The 19,011-nt window shown below is 41.4% G+C and overlaps 10 protein-coding genes across 10 annotated transcripts; 6 read left to right on the forward strand and 4 right to left on the reverse strand.

Annotated features, from left to right (window-relative positions):
* Positions 1-366: 366 nt before the first annotated feature.
* TIF1 (translation initiation factor eIF4A) lies at positions 367-1,557 on the forward strand (the record flags this gene model as incomplete). Its single annotated transcript, XM_018366498.1, has 1 exon — positions 367-1,557. One exon carries the CDS (start codon positions 367-369, stop codon positions 1,555-1,557), a length of 1,191 nt encoding a protein of 396 aa, XP_018221090.1.
* A 410-nt stretch (positions 1,558-1,967) lies between these two features.
* UTP30 (Utp30p) lies at positions 1,968-2,792 on the forward strand (the record flags this gene model as incomplete). The annotated part of the gene is made up of 1 exon (XM_018366499.1): positions 1,968-2,792. One exon carries the CDS (start codon positions 1,968-1,970, stop codon positions 2,790-2,792), a length of 825 nt encoding a protein of 274 aa, XP_018221091.1.
* Positions 2,793-3,123: 331 nt separating this feature from the next.
* Positions 3,124-4,401, forward strand: KTR2 (mannosyltransferase KTR2; the record flags this gene model as incomplete). Its single annotated transcript, XM_018366500.1, has 1 exon — positions 3,124-4,401. The coding sequence occupies one exon, from the start codon at positions 3,124-3,126 to the stop codon at positions 4,399-4,401; it is 1,278 nt and encodes a 425-aa protein (XP_018221092.1).
* Positions 4,402-5,109: 708 nt separating this feature from the next.
* Positions 5,110-6,111, forward strand: TFA2 (transcription factor TFIIE subunit TFA2; the record flags this gene model as incomplete). Its single annotated transcript, XM_018366501.1, has 1 exon — positions 5,110-6,111. The coding sequence occupies one exon, from the start codon at positions 5,110-5,112 to the stop codon at positions 6,109-6,111; it is 1,002 nt and encodes a 333-aa protein (XP_018221093.1).
* A 194-nt stretch (positions 6,112-6,305) lies between these two features.
* Positions 6,306-7,811, reverse strand: LAS1 (rRNA-processing protein LAS1; the record flags this gene model as incomplete). Its single annotated transcript, XM_018366502.1, has 1 exon — positions 6,306-7,811. The coding sequence occupies one exon, from the start codon at positions 7,809-7,811 to the stop codon at positions 6,306-6,308; it is 1,506 nt and encodes a 501-aa protein (XP_018221094.1).
* Positions 7,812-10,787: 2,976 nt separating this feature from the next.
* On the reverse strand, positions 10,788-11,375 carry PAM17 (Pam17p; the record flags this gene model as incomplete). Its single annotated transcript, XM_018366503.1, has 1 exon — positions 10,788-11,375. One exon carries the CDS (start codon positions 11,373-11,375, stop codon positions 10,788-10,790), a length of 588 nt encoding a protein of 195 aa, XP_018221095.1.
* A 220-nt stretch (positions 11,376-11,595) lies between these two features.
* CCP1 (cytochrome-c peroxidase) lies at positions 11,596-12,681 on the reverse strand (the record flags this gene model as incomplete). The annotated part of the gene is made up of 1 exon (XM_018366504.1): positions 11,596-12,681. One exon carries the CDS (start codon positions 12,679-12,681, stop codon positions 11,596-11,598), a length of 1,086 nt encoding a protein of 361 aa, XP_018221096.1.
* A 720-nt stretch (positions 12,682-13,401) lies between these two features.
* GPT2 (bifunctional glycerol-3-phosphate/glycerone-phosphate O-acyltransferase GPT2) lies at positions 13,402-15,606 on the forward strand (the record flags this gene model as incomplete). Its single annotated transcript, XM_018366505.1, has 1 exon — positions 13,402-15,606. The coding sequence occupies one exon, from the start codon at positions 13,402-13,404 to the stop codon at positions 15,604-15,606; it is 2,205 nt and encodes a 734-aa protein (XP_018221097.1).
* A 176-nt stretch (positions 15,607-15,782) lies between these two features.
* On the reverse strand, positions 15,783-16,364 carry BET3 (TRAPP complex core subunit BET3; the record flags this gene model as incomplete). The annotated part of the gene is made up of 1 exon (XM_018366506.1): positions 15,783-16,364. The coding sequence occupies one exon, from the start codon at positions 16,362-16,364 to the stop codon at positions 15,783-15,785; it is 582 nt and encodes a 193-aa protein (XP_018221098.1).
* A 708-nt stretch (positions 16,365-17,072) lies between these two features.
* Positions 17,073-18,848, forward strand: MET1 (uroporphyrinogen-III C-methyltransferase; the record flags this gene model as incomplete). Its single annotated transcript, XM_018366507.1, has 1 exon — positions 17,073-18,848. One exon carries the CDS (start codon positions 17,073-17,075, stop codon positions 18,846-18,848), a length of 1,776 nt encoding a protein of 591 aa, XP_018221099.1.
* Between the last annotated feature and the right edge of the window lie 163 nt (positions 18,849-19,011).

Below are 19,011 nucleotides of genomic sequence, written 5' to 3' on the forward strand. Positions count from 1 at the left end.
TTTCATAAGTATAGGCTTATAACATATAACTAAAAGACATGATTGAGTGCATGAGCCCTTCATCTTGAACAAAGAAAGTGTAGTTCTTTCACGTACCTCCAACGTAGAGCTTCTTGAAAATAATATTGGTAGTCTCCAATGCCCAGTGTATATCATTTCGATTCTTATCGACGTTAATAGTGACTGAAAAATTTTTGCTCTTCCACCCGTCCAGTGGATGATATGCTCAGAACTGAAACTGCCATCAACGAACGAAGGTATGAATACATGCAGCCCTAACATTTAGAGAGAACTCTCTCTTGAAAGTATCCTTTTTTGAATTTTTAACATTTAAATCGATACGGCCCCCTTCTAACTATATACAAGATGTCTGAAGGTATTACTGAAATTGAAGAATCCCAAATTAGTCTAACCAACTATGACAAGGTTGTCTACAAGTTCGATGATATGGAATTGGACGAAAACTTGTTGAGAGGTGTTTTCGGTTACGGTTTCGAAGAACCATCTGCCATTCAACAACGTGCTATTATGCCTATTATTGAAGGTCACGATGTTTTGGCTCAAGCTCAATCTGGTACTGGTAAGACCGGTACTTTCTCCGTCGCTGCTTTGCAAAGAATCGACACCTCTGTTAAGGCTCCTCAAGCTTTGATGTTGGCTCCAACCAGAGAATTGGCTTTACAAATCCAAAAAGTTGTCATGGCTTTGGCTTTCCACATGGACATCAAGGTCCATGCTTGTATCGGTGGTACTTCTTTTGTTGAAGATGCTGAAGGTTTGAAAGATGCTCAAATCGTTGTTGGTACCCCAGGTCGTGTTTTCGACAACATGCAAAGACGTAGATTCAGAACTGACAAGATCAAGATGTTCATCTTAGATGAAGCCGATGAAATGTTGTCTTCTGGTTTCAAGGAACAAATCTACCAAATTTTCACATTGCTACCACCAACTACTCAAGTTGTTCTTTTGTCCGCTACCATGCCAAATGATGTCTTGGAAGTTACCACCAAGTTCATGAGAAACCCAGTTAGAATTTTGGTTAAGAAGGATGAATTGACTTTGGAAGGTATCAAGCAATTCTACGTTAACGTTGAAGAAGAAGACTTCAAGTATGAATGTTTGACCGATTTGTACGATTCTATCTCCGTTACTCAAGCCGTTATCTTCTGTAACACCAGAAGAAAGGTCGAAGAATTGACCACCAAGTTGAGAGACGACAAATTCACTGTTTCCGCCATCTACTCTGATTTGCCCCAACAAGAAAGAGACACCATTATGAAGGAATTCAGAAGTGGTTCTTCCAGAATCTTGATCTCCACTGATTTATTGGCCAGAGGTATCGATGTCCAACAAGTTTCTTTGGTTATCAACTACGATTTGCCATCCAACAAGGAAAACTATATTCACAGAATCGGTAGAGGTGGTCGTTTCGGTAGAAAGGGTGTTGCCATCAACTTTGTTACCAACGAAGACGTTGGTGCTATGAGAGAAATCGAAAAGTTCTACTCCACTCAAATCGAAGAATTGCCATCTGACATTGCTACTTTATTGAACTAAGGAGCGCAAAACTTCATCAAAAAAAGGAATTATCTAGTAAGGCTATTTTGACAACGTAACGTATATGTCACAAAGATTATATATATATACGTTTTGTATTTAATTTGTTTTTCTTTTTATATTTTACAATATAGCCTTGTACCAACAAAACTACGTACAGCACTGAAGTAAACTAACGTGATGAACGACCTCAAGCGAATCAAAGACGCTCACAGCACTAAACTTACTTAAAATGCTCGACTCTTGCAGTTGGTTTAGTTTTTTTGACATCTCGCTATACATGTCAGTGAAATTTTTTTGGGTTTTGAAAAAAATACACTAAAGAAGAAAGAAAAAAACCGATGCCCAGCTCGATATATATTTGAGAGCATAAAGAGAAAGGAGAAAAGACGTACTGACTTAGATTTGAGATGGTTGATCAAGTAGATGTCATAAAAAGCGAACTAGCGGAAAAAGCCCTAAATGCTTTAATTTTACAGTGTGGAGAAAACGCATCTTTACAAAATGATAAAAGCATTCAAATAATCATCAATATGGGGAAGAAAATGGGTATAAAAAAGGACAACATTCCCCGGATTATACCATTGACCAAATGCAAGTTGTTCAAACCAAGAGATTTAAACATACTGCTAATTACCAAAGATCCATCCACCCTGTATAGAGAAACTTTGACTAAAGACGAGCATACATCGGAATTATTCAAGGAGATTATAAGTGTCAAGAACTTGAGACGTAGATTCAAAGGTAGCAAATTGACCCAATTGTATAAAGACTTTGATTTGATTGTTGCTGATTATAGAGTCCACCATTTACTTCCTGATGTGCTCGGCAACAGATTTTATCATGGTAGCAAGAAATTACCATATATGATTCGAATGTCCAAAGAAGTAAAGTTGAAACGCCAGCAAATGGCCGAGAAATGCGACCCAATTTATGTGAGAGCGCAACTGAGAAGTATATGTAAGAACACTTCATATATCCCCAATGATGACAATTGTTTAAGTGTCAGAGTCGGGCACATCCAAAAGCATACTCTACCAGAGATTTTACAAAACATTCAGGACGTGGTGAATTTCCTGACTGACAGGAGTAAGAGACCGCAAGGCGGCGTCATCAAAGGCGGAATAATATCCATATTTGTCAAGACTAGCAACAGTACCAGTTTACCTATATACCGATTCTCAGAGACAAAGAAAATTCACGACAGTGAGGATCTGAGTGATATAAGATTATAGAACCAAACCTCTTTTTACATAGGATATTTAAGCACTCGCAATGACAAAGCGTGATTTTGTATGTCAAAGTGCAGAAATGCTACAGTGTTTTAAACTTTATTCAGCTGAAGAATTTCCATTACAATAGAAATTTGTCCAAAGGAAAAAAAAAAAAGAAAAAAAGAGGCAGTGAATTATAAAAATAGATGGGTGCTCTGGCGAAGTAAAATAAATCGGCAATCTGAGACTACTCCTGTTCCTTTATAGTTCTTGAAGGATTTAAACGTTTATGCAACGCTTCACATTCTTTAACATATAGTAGTTAATGCTTAATTAGAGGTGTAGGGGCTTTATGCAAATTTACAAGGTATTTCTCACACAGTCTAATAAACTATTTTTGGGGTGTCTTCTACTCTGCTTTGTAGCTCAGACATGTTGGCTTGTGCTTGTGTATCATCAACGTCAGCTAGGGTTGGATTCATATTTTCGAGAAAGATCACGAGAAGCCTCTTCGAGATATGACTCTTCGAGAAAAAGGTCATTGAATCGGATGTTAAAGCTATCCAGCAACACGTATAGTGATAGGTTACTGGACGAGCCTGTGGTAAAGACATCACAGAGAGAAAATGCCACATTACTTATGCTTGTACGTAATTGGGAATTACCGGGAGCACTGCATTCTATGAGATCGCTCGAAGACCGCTTCAATAAAGACTTCCACTACGACTGGACTTTTCTTAACGATGTTCCATTTGATCCAGAGTTTATTGAGGCCACCACTGCCATGGCGAGTGGTAAGACACAGTACGCATTGATTCCAGCGGAGGACTGGAATCGGCCTTCTTGGATTAACGAGACTTTGTTCGAAGAGGCTTTACAATTAATGGAGGAGAAGAATATCTTGTATGGTGGGTCCAAGTCATATAGAAACATGTGCCGATTCAACTCCGGCTTTTTCTTTAGACAGAAAATACTGAACCAGTACGATTATTATTTCAGAGTGGAGCCAGATGTAGACTATTTTTGTGATTTCCCTTACGATCCATTTAAGGTGATGAGGCTGAATAATAAGAAATATGGCTTTGCTATTACTATGTATGAATACGAAGATACAATTCCGAGTTTATGGGACGCTGTCGAAGAGTATTTAGAGGACACGGAGTATCGAGACGTAGACATTGAAAGTAATGCCTTTGGTTTTGTCTCCAATTTCGATTTTTTCGGCAAATCATTTGCTGTAATGGACAGTAGTAGCGATTACAATCTATGCCATTTTTGGACTAACTTTGAGATCGGTGATTTGAACTTTTTCAGAAGTGAGAGATATATCAAATTTTTCGAGCATTTAGATTCTAAAGGTGGCTTCTACTACGAAAGATGGGGGGACGCACCAGTGCATTCGATTGCCGTGTCACTCTTATTAAAGAAAGATGAGATTATTCATTTTGATGAATTGGGATACAAACATATGCCTTTTGGTACATGCCCGTCTGCATACTACATGAAACTCCAAGAAAGATGCCTCTGTGATAGCAATCATCCTGACAACATCGACCTCAACGTCATTAGCTGTTTGAGAAGGTGGTGGAAGGATGGAAGTGGTAAATACTTCCTCAAGCATGATTCATAGTGAGGAAAGACGCATACTCATATACTACAGTCTGTACACACACACATATATATACATTTTAAAGAAAATCGTAAGAAAGATGTTCCATACCTCAGGTCATCACCATTTCATGGGTCGCTTGACCGGATATAACCGGAAGCAACCTCTAACGGCAATGGTTTTAAGGATGGATTACCTCAATACCAATAGTCAGACTATTCGGAACCGAAGATTTATCTACGACACTCATTATCCTTTTTCTTTTCCTTCCTCGAAGTAACTTATATAAAATAAACTAAACCGAGGAAATGAAAGGAAAATCTAATGGAAAGCCATCGCAACGGTTTTGGAAGTAAGAATAGGTTGGAGGTCTGCCTGGAAGACAGATCTGGCTCCTATAAACCGCCGAACAATAACCCCCTAAAGCATCACAAATTTTGTTATACTTTTTTCATTATAAAACAAAATATTGAATTACTTTAAATGGCACCAAATGAATATCTCAAAGTGGTTAAATGCTAGAGTTGGCGCCTTTTATACTTGAAAGTTTTCAGGAAGAAAAAAGAAAAAAGAGATGATTTCGGGTAAGAGAAGTGTACTTTCTAATCAGGGCAAAAGAACGAATGAGAAAGCGGATTAGTTACAAAACTTGAGGCTAAGCAGAACAAGCAACCGTTACGTATAGACCTGCTTCATACTGGATAGTTTGTTGATCCGCGAGTATTTGTGATGAGTAAAAACAGGGACCCTCTATTAGCCAACTTGAATGCGTTTAAAAACAAAGTCAAGTCAGCCCCAGTGATAGCACCCGCTAAAGTAGGACAAAAAAAGACCAATGACACTGTCACTACTATAGATGGGACAACTAGGAAGAGAACAGCTTTTGAGCGTGCACAAGAGAGCGCTTTGCTTTCTGCCAAGAATCCAGCGTTGGCGGAAATCAAGAAGGAAGCCGGAAGTAATAGTTCCAACGCCATTTCGTTGGACGATGACGATGACGATGAAGACGACAACGACGAAGATTTTGGTGGTTCTCCATCAAAGAAAGTAAGGCCAGGTTCCATTGCAGCAGCTGCTTTACAGGCAAATCAAACGGATATATCCAAGAGTCACGATTCATCCAAGTTATTATGGGCAACTGAATATATTCAAAAGAAAGGTAAGCCAGTGTTGGTCAATGAGTTATTGGATTACTTATCGATGAAGAAAGACGATAAAGTTATTGAACTTCTGAAAAAGCTAGATAGGATCGAGTTTGATCCTAAAAAGGGATCTTTCAAGTATCTTTCCACCTATGATGTTCATTCCCCATCAGAATTACTCAAGTTGTTACGTTCACAAGTGACTTTTAAAGGTATATCGTGCAAGGATTTAAAGGACGGCTGGCCACAATGCGATGAAGTCATCAATTCGTTGGAGGAAGACAGTAAGATCTTGGTATTAAGAACCAAGAAAGATAAGACTCCAAGATATGTTTGGTACAATAGCGGCGGTAACTTGAAATGTATCGACGAAGAGTTTGTTAAAATGTGGGAGAATGTCCAGTTGCCACAATTCGCAGAATTACCGAGAAAGCTACAAGATTTAGGTCTAAAGCCTGCTAGTGTTGATCCGGCAACTATTAAAAGACAAACAAAGAGGGTTGAAGTCAAAAAGAAGAGACAAAGAAAGGGTAAGATCACTAATACTCATATGACTGGTATCTTGAAAGATTATTCCCATAGAGTATGAATCCACATCATTTTCGTTTGCATATTTGAATTAAGGGACTGTTGTGAATGTTTATATATATATATTATATCTGCGTCTGTGTGTGTGTATGTGCGCGCGTGTGTATATATATGTTAGGGTACAACGTATAATTCAGCTTTTATAACACATTACTTATCTCTGAGAAGGATCAATATAAATTGGATAAACCGTGGCTACAGGACACCAAAGGGTTTGGGTTCCCAACTTTGTATCATTGACCAATTCTTCATCGATGTAGCCGTCTCACCCTCGTGTTTCTGTCTTTTATTAACCGCTTCCCCATTGGACAGTCTCTGCTTTAAAGATGCCAAATCGCCTAAAATATTATTAGTAACAGTCTTCAAAGCGGGACTAGACTCCTTCTTCAATATGTGGGCTCCTTTTTCCCTGGGGGTGAGATCGTAAACTTTTATTTCGCCTTCGTTAAACCTTGACGATAAGCTGTCTATATACTCTTTTAGTTTTGTCTCGACCTCCACCGTGCTGTCAAATTGTCTTTTGCGTTTTTTGCTTCTCCAGGAATTTCCACAGACCTTCTCAGCTTCTAATTTAGTTAGCATGGACCGGCAAAGATACAGTATTAAATATGACGGATTTTCATCAATGACTTTCTCCCAGTTTTGCCATTTATTCTTGATATTCTTGTTATTAAGATTGCCTATTATGACGTCCAATAGTCTTGTTTGTAAATCTTTCCAAACGTCGAACTTCTTTTTCAACACTGTAACTGTATTAGTGTCATCTTGTTGGGTTTTGTAATTCTTGGCAACCCATTCGATTAACTTCCAGTCAAAATCATTCAAATTCAATACTAATACTTTAAACAAAATTGGGTCATAATTGCTGAAACATTCCCCAATTACTTCCTCATGGTAAATGGACATTTTCCAAAGTTCTTGCCATTGACGTAAGTTTTCTCTTATCATAATTTCAGATGAACTATCATGTGTACCTTTCCCTCTTTGGGCATCGTAATTAACCAAATTGTCTCCAGAGAAGTTACTGCTAGTAATTAGACTATCCTTTGCATTTTCCCACACCCATCTGTGCTCTAGAAACTCGTTTTTGAGTCGTCTCCACTTGTCAAGTGTTTTAGCCAAACTATCCTTATATTTCTGCTCTTTATTGTTCCTCCCGTATCCATAACCATTTTCGTCATCATCCAAATCCTCTCTATCATCTTCTAATTCTTGATCATTCCAATAGTGATCATACAGCCAAGACAAAGCTTCATTGGCGGCCCAACGGAGCATTTCTAAGCCAGGTAAATCTCTTTCATGCGTACCCCAGTGCCTCAAGTCAACAAACCAAGACGGCAGTCCAATCTTAGCAGCTAGCGTATGCAAAGGAATGGCGAACTGAGATTGCTGAGTTGGATCCAACAAACCATTGACGAACCGGATCAAAGCCATCACGTATGACAATCGTATAGGAACAGAGTCTCGATGCGGTTCCGAACCGGTTTCTTTTTCATCCAGCAACACAGCACATGTTATTTGTGCCGTAGAGTCCACTACATGAGGCAAATATTGTGAGCCTTTGAGCTGGTAGCTCTGCACCCTTTGCACAGCACGATGTCTTTTATCTTCGATGATATCTTTGGTCCTTGGGTAAAACCAACCTTTTAGTTCCTCTAACTCAGCAAGATTTCTCCATGGGACTATGCGTGGCGGTATCATTAGTTAAGCCCTATCTAGCCTTTTCAAACTCGGTCTTTGGCACCATCTATGACTGGATCTGATCAATACAGCCTTATTCTCTAATATTTTTTCATATACAGTTGCGATGAGACTATTGAGCTTGCACGCTCGGGTAACTTTTGTATAACAATAAAGCATCAGCTTATTAATGAAGGTCTCTTCTATGATATAAGTCAGTGACGACGTAAACCGCAGTTCTCATCCATTGTTGCGAGGTTTAGGTGACAATCGATTTTCCAATGGACTACGAATCGCAAATAAGAACAAAGAAGCGGCATAGAATCACTTTGGTATGTACCAATTGCAAAAAAAGGAAAAGTAAATGCGATCGAACAAAACCCTGTGGGACATGTATACGGCTGGGAGACACGGAAAGTTGTGTTTATTTGACCGAAAGCTTAGGAAATCTGGAGAGCAGTACCGCTTTGGATGGGGTTGAGCAAGTAAGGAACCAGACAAGCTTTGCAGAAGGATCCAATATAGGATTGATTAAGAAAAAAAGGCTCTCGCTGCCCAGGCAAGATAATGATTATTGGCAAAGAATACGGGAGGAAACACTGACACCTGGATACTATGTGCCGATGAATGAAGAAACGCCATTATTTATTGACTTGATCCCCAATGGATTCTATTTAGAAACTAAGAGATCTGCTGGCAATCTGTTTGCTCTGTTTACGGATAGAGCAATTGAGAACCGTGATCCATATTTGAAAGCAATGGTGACTTTTAGGAGTATTGCGATCAAGAAAATGATGCAAAAATTAGGAAAAAATGGTAATAATGTGAAAAATGGAAGATTACCTCGATCTTTTGAGGCTTTATCCACATTTGATGCCGATGATGAACTTCACAATAGAAGTGATATTGTTGACCAGGACAATAATTTTCGAACGCATCAAACAATACACAAGTCGTTGTTTAACAAATTTGCCCAGTACAGAGAAAATAATGCTACAAAATTTAATGAAGATTCTGAAAATATATCAGCAAAAGATTATTTACCTTCTTTAAAGGTACTGGAAGATGAAATTCTAACTTATTTTGAACGAAAAATCTATAATATGATCCCGATTTTCGATATGAATATTTTACGCCATGAAATTACAGTCTTTTATCAAAATGTAGTGGACAAAGGGAATCCAATATCTGTAAAACATTACGACCATATGATATTTTGCATAATTCTACTAATTATCAAGATATGCCAGCTTTCTGTTAAATTTTGTAAACTGACGCCATATATATATCCGGTTCTTTTCGATATCGATACATCTAAGTTTTTGGCTCTAGTAAATCACTACTTATTTGAGATGAAAATCTTAAGAAAATGTAACTTATTACAGCTGCAGTGTCTCATATTATTAAGGTTTCTACATTGGTGTGCACCTGAGGATGGTGATGGTCCTGAAACCCAATATTGCCAAATACTAATGGGGACCATAATATCTTCATGTAAAGAAATGGGCATTAACTGGTACTGCTTTTCCCAACCAGAAAAGTATTTCTTTAAAATAAACCGACAGACAAGACCTTCATATTCGGTGATGAAAACTAATGACTATGTTTCAATCTTTAGAAAAATATGGAGTTACGTTTTATTTTGGGATAGAAAAATGTGTTTTATTAGTGGTGAAGAATGTCAGGTTGGGAAATCCTTACAGTGTCATTTTGAAGAAGAAGCGAATATCACAACATGGTACATTCGAATGTTACCGCTTGATACCGTAATGAAAAAAATTAACGATACGCTGAATGATGATCCGGGAAAAGTGGATTTGAATTCAATACGTCGATCTCTAAATGATTTGAAAAGGAAGTTTCATATTTTGAAAAGTATACCCAATGATGAAAAAGAAGCGACAGGTCATCTGAACTTTGAATTAGAATGGATTATCGATTTATTCTCATTTAATTTATTACACGGAGAAATGATATCTCATGAATACGATTGTAATGTTGTAGAATTTTACAGAAGTTTTCAAGATTTATGGGACATGACCGTTCATTTGTCAGAGAAATGCTACAATTATTTTTTCGATAGCGAGTCGTTAGAAGTGGACTCATTGGCTAAGTTTTACACCAATAGAATTGTGGAAATCGTTGCGAATAAGATCTTGGTTATGATTCCTGCCTTTATCCTCAGAGCAGACCGATTCAAGGCAATACAACATAATGACAAGAAAAAAATGATTGAGTTTCTTTACGGAATCTCGTCCGTATACTTTAACGAATTTGGCTTTGAATACTATCGCTGTTTTAAAAAGATGTTCACAGCCAAAATAAGTTACAAGATCTTGAATCGATCGTGTGAAAAAGATGTATGGAGAATCATTTTGCAATTTTTACTCAATGAATTGGTACTGGAAGAGCGTAGCGATAACTCGAAGGATTCCGGGGACATGAGACTAAAAGATGTTTGTCCAGTCATGTCGCAATTTCAGAAGATGGTACGGAAGTACAACGGGTATGGATCGGATATCTTAAGTATATGGAATAATGAGTTTCACCCCATAGGCAGATATGACGATAATATGACCACTTTCAAGTTTCATCTTCGAGCAAAGAATATGGAGAGTTTTTTAAAGATGGAGAAATATTCTGACAAGTTCAATATTTTCTCATCCTTTTACGACCATGCCAGTTCACAATTAGCCAAACATATAGAAGCAAATACAAACTTGAACACAACAAACGGACCGCACACCAAAACACCGCACGAAGAAACGTTGTCAGGCCCTGTCATGACCGCTATACCCGTCAATGATCTTGTTACTTCTGAGTTTGACATGATTCAAGACATTTTTGATCCGTTGGACTTCGTGTCGTTTTTTTGAAAAGAACGATAGGCCATCAAAGGGTTTCATTCAACTTATTTTTATTTGTGTTATATATGGCATTGCTTTATTCATATATGTATATATACAGAGTAAAAGAAGAAAAGGACCGTGCACCCAGCTACAAGAATTCCTTGGATTTCTTGGCGTAAGCATGGCAATCCCTTAACCATTGTTTGTATTCCTTTAGAGAGCCAATCTTCTCGCCGTAGTAGTCTGGAACAGGGTTACTGAAACTTTGAGACGATGCATCGACCCTATTATTGATGATGTGTTTCAAAAAGTCTTTATTTTTGTCATTGAAGTATTCCAATTGCTTCTGATGAGAAAGTTTGAAGATTTGCGAACCAACTATAGGGCCCAACAGGTAGCCTAGGGCACCGGCGGCCATTATCCCCGCAGAAATGACGGTCAATGGGTCAAACCCAAATACCAGTTGAGTTGGATCTATTTCCATCGTGGAGAGGTAAGCCCACGAAATATTACACCCCAAAAGCCCGGTAAAGAGCGAAGAGCCCACGTTGATTCTCCGTTGTTGTTTCCTCAACTTGAAGAAGTCAGACCATGTCAAGCCAGTGGAGTTTTGAAGGGATGCAGGTTGAGAATATGATCTTAAGGGTAGTGCCGTTGCGGCGCGCAACGTGACGGCAGTAAACGGTTTCTTGACCAAGAGTCTTTGTGAGGACAATCTAATGGAGCTGATAAACATCTCGGGGAAGCAGGTAATGTTCGTTGTATATCTGTACTCCCTTCCTCACAGCATATCCTTTTCCCTACAGTGTATTATAGTTTCTATTTTTTTATGCATGTATTGTAATGTACGTATTACGTGACATAGAAATTAAACAAAGTTTAAGTAACAATAAATAGTATTGGAGGTCAATAAAAGTAATAAATAAAAGGTCCGGGGGAGGTTTCCCATGTCCGGCCTATAATCCTTGTTCGTCTAGAGTTTTGAAGACAAAGGGCCCAGGTGCGTCCTTGGGGAAATCGATACCGTTTTCCAGCAGCTTCTCGAAAACCTTAGAGAAGTCCTTGAAGAACTTGTCCTGGTCATCAGCATACTCCTTCACGATCTTCCGGTACTTTGGGTCCTGGACCAGCGCGTAATCGGTGGGCAGCATCATGTATCCACTCTTGGAGTCCCATTGTTTGTTGTTCGCCTCATTCTTTTCCAGCTTCCAGTCCTCGTTCAGCAAGTTTAAGTAGAACTCGTTGGTGAAAACGTTGTTAGCCGCCCCCCAGGGTCCTTCGTACCCGGAGTTCTTCAGGTGAGTCTTTCCCAGAGCGTGCGCCCCCATGAGGGCCACGACCTCTCTATCATTGAGGTTCAATCTCTGGAAGAACGTCCTGACGTAGTCAGCGCCCTGGTCAGCATCGGGCAGTCTGCCGTTATCCGGAGTGGTATTCTCTGGGCTGTCGACCCTGCCGCACCTCCAGGGAACCTTGGGGCCCTGCAGCTCCTGCACCGCGGTGACACCRCCCAGACTGAACAAGTCACCTGACGAGATCCATGGGAACTCCTTATGGATGGGCTCCAGGAAGTTGAAGCCGTTCTGCAGGCCGGCATTGGACGGGTCGTTAAACTCCTTCTTGAACCGGTACGTCCCGCCGAACGAGCCACCTGTGTTGTCGTGCTTGTCCCAAGTCCCGGACGTGTGCCAGGCGAGACGCACCAGCACGGGACCGTAGCCAATATAGTTATCGTACTCGTCATCGTCCCTCAACTTGAGCGCAATGGCGTTGTAGACCTTCTGGAAGTCCTCGTACGACCTGTCTTTCTCTGGCGTGGCCACATGGACCAGCGGAGCAGCGGAGGCCATCGCAGCAGCAGTGGAGCGGCCCCAGTTGCCGCTACCATTGCCGTTGCTCCCATGAGACGATGATCTCTTACGGGACTGTGAGTAAGCGAAGGTAGCCGTGGCAGCAGCAGCAGCAGCAGCGGAGAAGAGATAGAGCGACCTCCTGTGGATGGTTCTGCCCAGCGTGGGCATGAACTTAACAGCAGTAGCCATGATTGTATGCGTGTGTGTATTTGTGTGCTTCTATGCTTGAGAAAGTGTGTTGAGGGGAGCAAGTACCTAATCCTGCCTTGCTTAAGTACTTTTCGTTCCAGCATAATAGGGTTCTCCCAATTTGGTAATAGCCGGCGCGGGCCGGCCGTGGATGCCAAGAAAGTCATACAACACACAGACCTCATTAATCAGCGCTGCCCTGAGTAGCACCACAAGAGGTTGTGTGTGGGCCAGGCGGAGACAGTGGCAACGTTGATGACTGATGAGCTCCAATTGGCTTGGTATAATGCGGTGCTGTGCTTAGCGTGCACCAGGCGGAGGGGCGCTGCCCCTCCGCCTGGTATATGTTGGAGACTCTTTGGCACTCTACTAGTAGCGGTGATCAGTGCCATTGGCGTGGCTCGAGCAAAGGAGATTATGCGGTGGTTGCAGTTTGTCCTGGTACGCATGCCTGCTCTTTCTATGCAGTATTCCCGATGATTCCAGCTTTAATTTTTGAGGGCACGTAACCCGCCGGGCCCCGCCTTTTGCGAACTCAATGGCTCCCTTTTATTGCCAGGTGGAGTAAAGACAAGGAGAACCAAGAAGTGGTGGTTAGTATAAGAGAGGCCAGTGTACCCTGCTCAGCAACGAAATTCCCTCTCGCTTGCCGAATCACCACTTAACTAACTATCTAATTAACCAACCAACTAACTAACCACTGCCCCCCCCTAATCATCTATGTCTGTTGCCGCTGCCAAGTCTGTTGCTCACGTGCCTCAGGCGTCCCGACGGTACAAGAATTCGTACACTGGGTTTGTGTACGATATCCATACGTTTTTTTACGATCTTTCCGTGTTCCTTTTCAACATCCTATTCACAATCTTCTTCAGGGAAGTTAAGGTGCGTGGTGCGTACAACGTTCCCGAGGTAGGGGTGCCCACCATCCTTGTGTGCGCCCCTCACGCTAATCAGTTCATCGACCCTGCTCTGGTCATGTTCCAGACACGGCAGCTGAGGACGTCCGCGGGCGAGTCCCGGTCCAGAATGCCGTGCTTTATTACAGCTGAGTCCAGTTTCAAGAAACGGTTCATTTCTCTTTTTGGTCATGCTATGGGCGGTATCCCCGTGCCCAGAATCCAGGATAATTTGAAACCCGTGGACGAGAACCTGGAAATCTACGCTCCAGACTTGAAGAACCACCCGGAAATCATCAAGGGCCGCTCCAGGAACCCGCAGACCACCCCGGTCAACTTTACAAAACGGTTTACTGCCAAGTCTCTTCTTGGGTTGCCAAACTACTTGAGTAACGCTCAGATCAAGGAGATTCCGGACGATGAAACCATAATCTTGTCCGCCCCCTTTAAAACCTCGAAGGCAAAGGCCGTGGAGCTCTTGAACAACGGAACCACTTTCAAGTACGCCGAGAAAATAGACAACACGGAGACCTTTCAAAGCGTCTTTGACCATTTACATACTAAGGGCTGTGTGGGGATTTTCCCCGAGGGCGGTTCGCATGATCGTCCTTCCTTGCTACCCATCAAGGCGGGCGTCGCCATCATGGCTTTGGGCGCTGTTGCCGCCGACCCTAGCATGAAAGTAGCTGTCGTGCCTTGTGGCTTGCACTACTTCCATAGAAATAAGTTCAGGTCTAGAGCCGTCTTAGAGTACGGCGAACCGATCATTGTGGACACTAAATATGGGCAGATGTATAAGGATTCCCCCCGTGAAACCGTCTCCAAGCTGTTAAAAAAAATCACGAACTCTTTGTTCTCCGTCACTGAGAACGCGCCGGATTACGACACTTTGATGGTCATTCAGGCTGCAAGAAGGCTGTACCAGCCGCTGAAAGTCAAGCTGCCACTGCCCGCTATTGTGGAGATCAACAGAAGATTGCTTTACGGTTATTCGAAATTCAAGGATGATCCAAGAATCATTCATCTGAAAAAATTGGTTCACGACTACAACAAGAAGCTGGATTTGGTCGGTCTGAAAGATCACCAAGTAATGCAATTGAAAACCACCAAATGGGAAGCCTTGAGATGTTTTGTGACTCTTGTCACCAGACTGATCAAACTCTCTGTTTTCGCCATACTGTCCTTACCAGGTTCTATTCTCTTCACTCCAATTTTCATCATTTGTCATGTTTATTCTGAAAAAAAGGCCAAAGAGGGTTTAAAGAAATCACTGGTCAAGATCAAAGGTACCGACTTGCTCGCCACTTGGAAGCTTATTGTGGCCCTAGTGTTGGCCCCGATTCTTTATGTCACCTACTCGATCTTACTGATGATTCTGGCAAAGAGGCAACACTACTTTCGCATCTGGGTCCCAAATAACCCGTTTTTACAATTCGTTTACTTTTACGCATTACTGGTTTTCACCACTTATTCCTCTTTGAAGACAGGCGAGATCGGTATGGACCTTTTCAAATCCTTAAGACCACTTTTCGTTTCCATTGTTTATCCAGGTAAGAAGATTGAGGAAATCCAAACTACAAGGAAAAACCTAAGTCTTGAATTGACAGCTATTTGTAACGATTTGGGGCCATTAGTTTTCCCAGATTACGACAAATTGGCCACAGAGATCTTCTCCAAGAGAGATGGTTACGACGTCTCTTCCGACGTAGAGTCGAGTTCTAGTCACTTGAGTGGTCAAACTAGAAGTCGTTCGTCCTCCGTGCATTCTATCGGCTCTCAATTCTCCAATGCGCTATCAAGAGTGAATTCAAGAGGCTCGCTGACTGATATCCCCATTTTTTCTGACGCAAGACAAGGTCAGTGGAAGAGTGAGGGGGAAACTAGTGAAGACGAAGGCGTGATTGACGAGAAGACGGCTGAGACTACGCAGAATTCGGATCTCAACAAAGAAAATGGTCGGAATGTAGACATCTCTTCCAGAATTGCTTCATTAGTGAGACAAAAACGAGAACACGAAAAGAAAGAGTAATTGGGAGAGCACAACGAATTATTGACAGTGTTTGTAAATAATATTATGAAATGATCGCCAGAAAAGTAAAAAAAAAATCGAGTAAAAACAACTTTACGTAAGAAAAATGTATACTTAAGTAATAATAACAATAATAACAAAAAAAAAAACTATGCTCATGGGTGCGCTCCTCCGATTCAATCTTCGCCGATTGGTATTTCATCCTTCAATATTTTGTTCAATTTAACTTTGATCTCAGTCTGTGAGTCGCCCCTTAAGATATCCGATACAAACCAAACGTCACAATCCAACTGCACCATTTCCAGCGACCCTTTCAGAACACCGCACAAGATATTGGAATACCAGAGTGACTTCATCGCGTCCATGGGCAACTCCACAAAGTCTGCCAAGGGATTCTCGTCCAAGATCAACGAAAATGAGTCCTTATTGTGTGACCAATTCGTTATACTGGGCGTGATGTTTAGAAAAATCTTGAACGCACATTTACTTAGCACCTCACTCGTCTTTATTAGAGTCTCGCAACGTGGCAACGCTGTCCTAGCTAAAAAATCCTCAATGAGCCTGCACCCAATGTTATACCCCATGCTGTATAGATGTTCGTTCACTTTGTTAAAGTCCCGCTCATAATCTTGACACAATTGCGCCACTATGGAGCCATATGTTAGTGTAAAGAGTTCTGTATTTATCTTCTCTGTCTTGTTTTTCCAGATCTCTTCTCCCGTGGCCTTCAAGGACCTCGATTGTGTGGTAGACGCCATATTCAATCACGTTTCACTTGCTGCTGTCAGTATACAAAAGTGTGTCAATGACTTGCTAAAGCGTTTTAGCTTTCACAGCTTGAGTCTATTCATCACTATTATCTTCATAGTGCACTATTTTATCCGGGTAACAGGGAAATGGTTTCGCTTCATCCTGGCTTGCTGCTACACCAGACCAATATTCTTACACACTTCTACTGGTATGAGTGTCCATTTGTGTGTGCGTTTCTGWGCGTTCACCTGCCATTATGGCTCTGCCCTACGCACCATGGCTTACTCAACAAATATCTTGCTTATAGTACCATCCAAACAGTAGCAGTCCCGAGTTCCATTTACGGTAATTGCTTTCGTGCCGTCTCTTTCGGTGGTACGTCCCTCCTTTATCACTGTACACGTACGCTCCTCTTTCGGAAACACTTCTCTGCACGTGACATTACAAATTGTGGTGAAAAAAGGTTCACGTAATAAAGTGTGAACGGACTCAAATTGAATTTTACTACAGTATGGGTGAATCATCGCTAGTAAAACACACTACAAAGTGTTGAGAATGCTTAAGGCGAAAAATGATATATAAGTATTTCAACCTCTTGCAAGTTTTTGCAGATTTGTACGCTGAACTGGAAATTGCTTGGATGTTCTGCTGTATATAAGCACGTATAGATAGATAGATAAAAAAGCCAAAACCAACAAAAACAAAAATAAAATAAAATGGTACGAGACCTACTGAGATTGCCCTCCTCACTACCCTTGATCACTGCAGGTTTCGCTACTGATCAAGTGCATTTGCTTGTTGGTACGGGATCTACCGATTCAGTGAGCGTGTGCAAGAACAGAATACATTCCATTTTGAATGCCGGTGGTAACCCCATAGTGGTGAATCCTTCGTCGCCAGGTCATATTAAACAATTGCATTCAGAGTTCGGTAGCTTTAAGGAATTTCAAATAATTGAGAGGGAGTTTACTTTGTCAGACTTAACCACTTTGGGGAGACTCCTTGTGTGCAAAGTCGTGGATAGAGTATTCGTGGATTTACCCACAGCCCAAAGCAGCCTTTGTGATGAAATTTTCTGGCAATGCCAAAAACTAAGAATCCCCATAAACACATTTCACAAGCCGGAGTTTTCCACATTCAACATGATTCCTACGTGGGTTGATCCAAAGGGAAGTGGTTTGCAAATTGCCGTCACTACAAATGGTAATGGATACATCTTGGCCAATCGGATCAAGAGAGACATAATATCCCATCTTCCTCCCAATATATCTGAAGTGGTGATAAATATGGGGTACCTAAAAGACCGTATTATAAACGAAGACCATAAGACTCTATTAAAGGAGAAGTACTATCAAACTGATATGTCACTGCCTGGCTTCGGCTACGGGCTTGATGAAGATGGTTGGGAAAGTCATAAATTTAACAAGTTGATCCGCGAATTTGAAATGACTAGTAGGGAACAGAGACTGAAAAGAACAAGATGGTTATCTCAGGTAATGGAATATTACCCCATGAACAAGTTGAGCGATATCAAGCTCGAGGATTTCGAAACCTCTTCGTCTTCAAACAAGAAACCAAAGCAAGAATCTGTTTCAGATGACATAGCTTCTCCCACTGGTGAGAAGATCGAAGAGGATACCAACCAAGTACAATTATCGGAAAGTAGAAAGAAAGAAGATTCTAAAACGTCCGGGAAGATCTCATTAGTCGGAAGTGGTCCAGGTTCGGTGTCCATGCTAACAATAGGTGCAATGCAAGAGATAAAGACTGCGGATATAATTCTAGCAGACAAACTAGTGCCTCAGGCCATCCTAGATTTGATTCCTTCAAAGACAGAAACGTTCATAGCCAAAAAATTCCCCGGTAACGCAGAACGGGCACAACAAGAACTACTGTCCAAGGGCCTTGAGTCGCTGACCAACGGATTGAAAGTGGTCCGTCTGAAGCAAGGTGATCCATACATCTTTGGTCGTGGTGGCGAAGAATACAATTTCTTCAAAAGCCACGGGTACATCCCATCCGTTCTACCAGGTATCAGCTCTTCTCTAGCCTGTACCGTATTGGCTCAAATACCTGCCACACAGCGTGACGTCGCAGATCAAGTGCTCATATGCACTGGGACCGGTAGAAAGGGTGCTCTGCCAAAAATCCCTGAGTTTGTTGAAAGTAGAACCACAGTGTTCTTGATGGCGTTGCATCGGGCCAACGTTCTAATCACAGAACTATTGAAAAATGGTTGGGACAGTGATGTTCCCGCTGCAATCGTTGAGAGAGGTTCGTGTCCGGACCAACGTGTCACTAGGACCCTCCTCAAATGGGTTCCCGAGGTGGTGGAGGAGATTGGTTCAAGACCTCCTGGCGTCTTGGTTGTAGGTAAAGCTGTGAATGCATTAGCTGATCACGATCTAGTAAATTTTGATGAATCAAGAAAATTTGTGATTGATGAAGGTTTCAGAGAATTTGAAATTGATATAGATAGTTTATTTAAATAGCGCAACTGGGGTCTGTATATAAATAAGACATTAAACAATTACTAATATTAGTTTCCACATTCATTTACGTATCCACCTGACATCCTCTGGTCCTCTGGGTTTATTCGAGGGGAAAAAAAAGGTGCCTCTGAGACTCAGGACTCCATTTGATGAAATCTTGGCA

The sequence above is a fragment of the Saccharomyces eubayanus genome, chromosome XI (assembly GCF_001298625.1).
Source record: "Saccharomyces eubayanus strain FM1318 chromosome XI, whole genome shotgun sequence".
NCBI lineage: Eukaryota > Fungi > Ascomycota > Saccharomycetes > Saccharomycetales > Saccharomycetaceae > Saccharomyces > Saccharomyces eubayanus.